The sequence below is a fragment of the Nicotiana tabacum genome, chromosome 11 (genome assembly GCF_000715075.1).
Source record: "Nicotiana tabacum cultivar K326 chromosome 11, ASM71507v2, whole genome shotgun sequence".
NCBI lineage: Eukaryota > Viridiplantae > Streptophyta > Magnoliopsida > Solanales > Solanaceae > Nicotiana > Nicotiana tabacum.
In genome coordinates, this window is record NC_134090.1 from 49,052,126 (window position 1) to 49,056,590 (window position 4,465).

Consider the following 4,465-nt stretch of genomic DNA (forward strand, 5'->3'; position numbering starts at 1 on the left):
AAAGCAAAAAATCATAGTTTCTTCAAATTTTCACATAAAATCTTTCCGAAAAAAGACACGAATTGCGCGTGCAAATTGAAAAATATTAAATAGAGCTAATAGAGGTTTCAGAACGTGGAAATATGGGCTAGTACTCAAAACGACCTATCGGATCGTCACAAGCGGATCCAGGATTTAAGTTTTATGGATTCAACATTTACGATTTTTAGCAATAATCCCACTATATTTTTAGTATTACGAGTTCATATTTCTTAAGGAAAGATTCTGGGATTAAGGCATATTTATAGCCATTTTCTGGCACTATTTTTGAAAAGTTTGCAACCTTTCAGAAACAGCCATGGCTGTTAGAATAGGCAGGAACGAAAACGTTTCCCGTTTAAAATATTTCGAGAAAATAAATTTAAAATAATTCGGAAAAGAAACGGACCGGTTCGCTTCGCTGGTTTAATCCGGGTTGACTTTTCGTTAATTAATTAAATAATTAAAAGAAATTTTATCCAAAAAGATTAATCCAAATCCAAGCGACAACGACAACGGCGCGAGGCTTACCTTCTTCCCAACCCATTTAACACCAAGGGAAGTGCTTTCTCAATATACACACATTCCTTTTTCTTTCCACCACCAATGAGGGACAATTGCTCTTTCCAAAGCATAAGGGAGCTTATTTTCCCTTTACATTTCTTCCTTCCATTTCCCATTCACCAAACTTCGATCCAAACATTTTTACATATAAAATTGTACACCAACTCAAAAGTACCGAGACTTGATACCGATGGCTACATTCGTCTCTACTTACAGCCTGTTTGGCCAAGCTTTTTTTTTTGGGTCAAAAGTGATTTTTTTGGCTGAGGTGTTTGACCAAGCTTTTGGATGGAAAAAAAATGCTTTTGGGGAGAAGCAAAAGTAGTTTTTGAGAAGCAAAAAAAGTAGCTTCTCTCCAGAAGCACTTTTGAAAAAAATACACTTAGAAGCAATTTTCAAAAGCTTGGCCAAACACTAATTACTAATCAAAAGTGTTTTTCAAATTAATTAGCCAAACACAAACTGCTTCTCACCAAAAGTACTTTTTGAAAAGTACTTTTGAAAAAAACACTTCTCAAAGTAAGCTCATTTTAGAAGCTTGGCCAAACACGCTATAATCGGAATTTTTGTTCATGTTTCAGGTCTTGTCGGAGTCTTGGCCCCTGCTGCTTGTATTTTGTTTTGAGGTTAAATCTAAACGAACAACTTATCATAAGAGGTGGTACAAACAACTTTTTTGGTGACATTCATAGACCATTTTAATGTTTTATACATCAATACCACACAAGAGGGGGGTGATTTGTATGGTGACCAATTTTTCGCTTAAACTGTTTATGGAAGAATCTGGTTCTTCTATGTGTTCCAACTACTACTGTTGCGGAATGATAAATATACAAAGTAAAGAACACAAGTATTTTTACGTGGAAAACAGCCAGCTCAAAAGGTGAAAAAAACCACGACCTACTACTCAGTAGGATTTTCCCCAATACTTCACTAAATCACTGAGCCAAAATAGCATTTACAAAACTCTTTGTAAACCTAAGGATTACCTCTAATCCCATTGTAGCAACCAGCCTCTAACTGTTGCGATAACTTCAAGTTAACTCTTACTTGAATACTCAAAGTACCTATTACAATTGCTTCTAGATAAAGCTGAAAAGTACAATATGAAAACACCTACTACAATTGAACTAGAAATAAAGAAAGACACATAAAACTCTTTATGGAGCTGGTTCTTCAATCTGGTTCATGTAGTTTCAGGTTTGCACACTTGAATTACACACGAACTGCTTGCAAAAAGCCTTGCTATTTTGCTCTCAATTCACGTTTAACTTTTGCGTTTTTATGCAACACTTGTAATGTGAGAACATCCTGCAATTTATAGAGTTAGTAGATGAAGAAATAACTGGAGTTCTGATGCAACTCTTCCTTGGTGGAAGAGTTCAAGTTGATTTCAACTTCTAACTCCTTCCCTATCTTGGATAGTGTTCTCTTTGATTAAGGAGTCCTTCTCCTTATCAATTATGCAACCTTTTCGATCAAGAGATATTAAATACATCAAGTTAAGCTTATCTCCTTCACGTGCAACCCACATGCTCAAATCTGCCCGTTTTTGTGCACCTGAGGGATGAACCTGGTTCATCCTGAGTTTCTTTTTCAGTCTTCAAAACTAACCTTTACTTGGGCCAGCACATTTTTTATTCACTTTCACACATATAGGCCCCATTACATTTCTCTTGTAACTAAAAAAAAACATGCTAAAATATCATAAATCTGCTAGGTGTTGTTTGTCTTTTCCTTGAAACACAACTTTAAATGAATCAAATATGATGGAAGAGCCCAAAGATTATTTGTCATTGGTTGATCAATCCAAAATACTGAAATTTTCCACACTGAAAGTCTCGTTGAGGACAGTGTCATCCCATTCCCATGAATCATTCTCTTGTGTCCTTTCAACAAAATATTGATTGTTTTCCATGATATTCGCCTATAATCACAAAACGTTCTTAAGTGAGTATTTAATTATCTGAATAGTATAGCACAATGAATTCAAAATCAAATAAAGGCAGTCAAATTAATCAATAATAATAATAATAATAATAATAATAATAATAATAATAATGATGATGATAATGATGACAACGATGATGATCATAATAATAATAATAATAATATGAGCTGACCTCCAAAGCATAGCTACATCCATTAAGACCTCTTGCATCACTCTGAACTGAAGAATAATCATCATTATTCTGAATGATGTGATTGTTGTTATGACTTGAAACGTTTATATTGCTTGGATATTGCAGTGTATTCCAATTTGTATGGGGATAATCCAACTCTAATTGAGAGGAATTATTTAATTGAGTACTCATGGTGGAGAGTGGACCGGAGATAGGCCTGAGAAAAAAAAGAGATTAGCAATCATATAACAAGAACAACGACTACATAAACTTCGAGAAATAAAATATTCTGTCTTTTATATGATATTATTACTCTTTTAACAACTTCTCTCTGATAATAATTTTGACTTCATATTGAGTTTAAATGTATTGATCATTATACTTGGAATGTGATCATTCTTTTGGAAATGGATGAAGCATATTATATATCTTGCAAATAATAATTAAATGCATAACGTGTTTGATCGACATATTTTGTCCCATCAAGTTTATCGACAAAAACCTTGTAGAATTGCAAAGATTGTTCCAAAAGTTCATGATAGAGCTGCTACTACTTTCACCAAAAGTCACTTGTGCCTGCAAAATGAATTTAATTATCACAACCCCGGCCCTTTACATGAATAAAAAGGGGCAAACTTAAAAAGGAATAATATGTTCAAGAATACTAATTGTACCTCTGATTGACCAAATGCTTGTGTTGGATTCTGTTGCACATCTACTACCATGTTTTGTTGCTCGCTCTATTGTGCAAAAATATTAATAAAAAGGTCAAATAAAATATCCCGTTCTTTTTAAGGAAATCTTGATTACTGCATTTTAAAAAGTGTACCTGTGCTGAGATATAAGGCGATGAGTTTTGAATTTGAGGAAATGATATATTTCCGCACTGTGAAGAACTTGCAAAGGGAACGTTATATGCGTAATTGCTTGAATTTCCTGCCACTCTCTTTCCTCTGTCTGTCAAATCTTGAAATTGGAATATGTTCCCTTGAATACTTGCACTGTAATAATAACGACAATAAAAAAAACAATAATAATATAAGCAGAGACGAACAAGGATGACTATTTACACAACTCAACTTAAAAGGAAAAAGAAGAGTATATATATATATATATATAATGGTTAAAAAAGACCTGTATGGATTAATCCAAGTATCAAGCTGCTGTGGATCTGTTTCTTGTGCAGCAAATTGAAATGGTATAGTGTCCATCTTGCCTTGTTTCTCCAATTCCATCTGATCAAAATTCATCTGATAATAATCAGAAATTTGTTGAATATAGAAATTAATATGACGAATAATCCTTAACAAAAATATATAATTTTATTGTGAAAGAACAGACTTTTCTAGCCATGACTTTTTGCAGAGATTGTTGCAAGTTTCTCTCACACCAATAAAGTTGATGAAGAGAAGGCTCTTGGTCTACTCCAGGTTCGTAATCCCTGAATAATTTTAATAATAAAGAAATTAAACCATGTCTATTATATTGCATAAAATAAATAGTGAAAAGTAAAATAAAATGGAAAGCAATGATGTTATAAGAAGAATTAACCAAAAGGAAAACACTTGTGACGTTAAAGCAAATTAAATAACCTTATATTGGCATCCAAAATCTGCATTTCCAATGTGCTCTTCTTGATTTGTAGCTCCAAATTCTGCACCAAAGTAATTTTAAGTTAGAAGTGAAGCAATTTAATTATCGATCAATTTTAAGCTTCAGGAATGGAGTTGTGCCAACCTCAATCCTGTACCAGCAACAGG

At 33.3% G+C, this 4,465-nt stretch overlaps 1 protein-coding gene across 1 annotated transcript; it reads right to left on the bottom strand.

Annotated features, from left to right (window-relative positions):
• Window positions 1–1,599: 1,599 nt before the first annotated feature.
• LOC107771514 (uncharacterized) lies at window positions 1,600–4,139 on the bottom strand. The gene is made up of 7 exons (XM_075225904.1): window positions 4,047–4,139; window positions 3,840–3,940; window positions 3,535–3,706; window positions 3,380–3,445; window positions 3,208–3,281; window positions 2,706–2,922; window positions 1,600–2,509 (listed from the first exon to the last, which is right to left on the bottom strand). Exons 1-7 carry the CDS (start codon window positions 4,056–4,058, stop codon window positions 2,387–2,389), a joined length of 765 nt encoding a protein of 254 aa, XP_075082005.1. The 5' UTR covers window positions 4,059–4,139; the 3' UTR covers window positions 1,600–2,386.
• Between the last annotated feature and the right edge of the window lie 326 nt (window positions 4,140–4,465).

Bases quoted from the DNA above. Each gene is read 5' to 3' on its own strand.
- LOC107771514 (XM_075225904.1), bottom strand. The intron at 2,923-3,207 runs GTTTTTGTCGAT...TTTTTTTCTCAG, and splicing joins AATCTTTGCAATTCTACAAG to GCCTATCTCCGGTCCACTCT. The intron at 2,510-2,705 runs GTCAGCTCATAT...TTGTGATTATAG, and splicing joins GATGTAGCTATGCTTTGGAG to GCGAATATCATGGAAAACAA.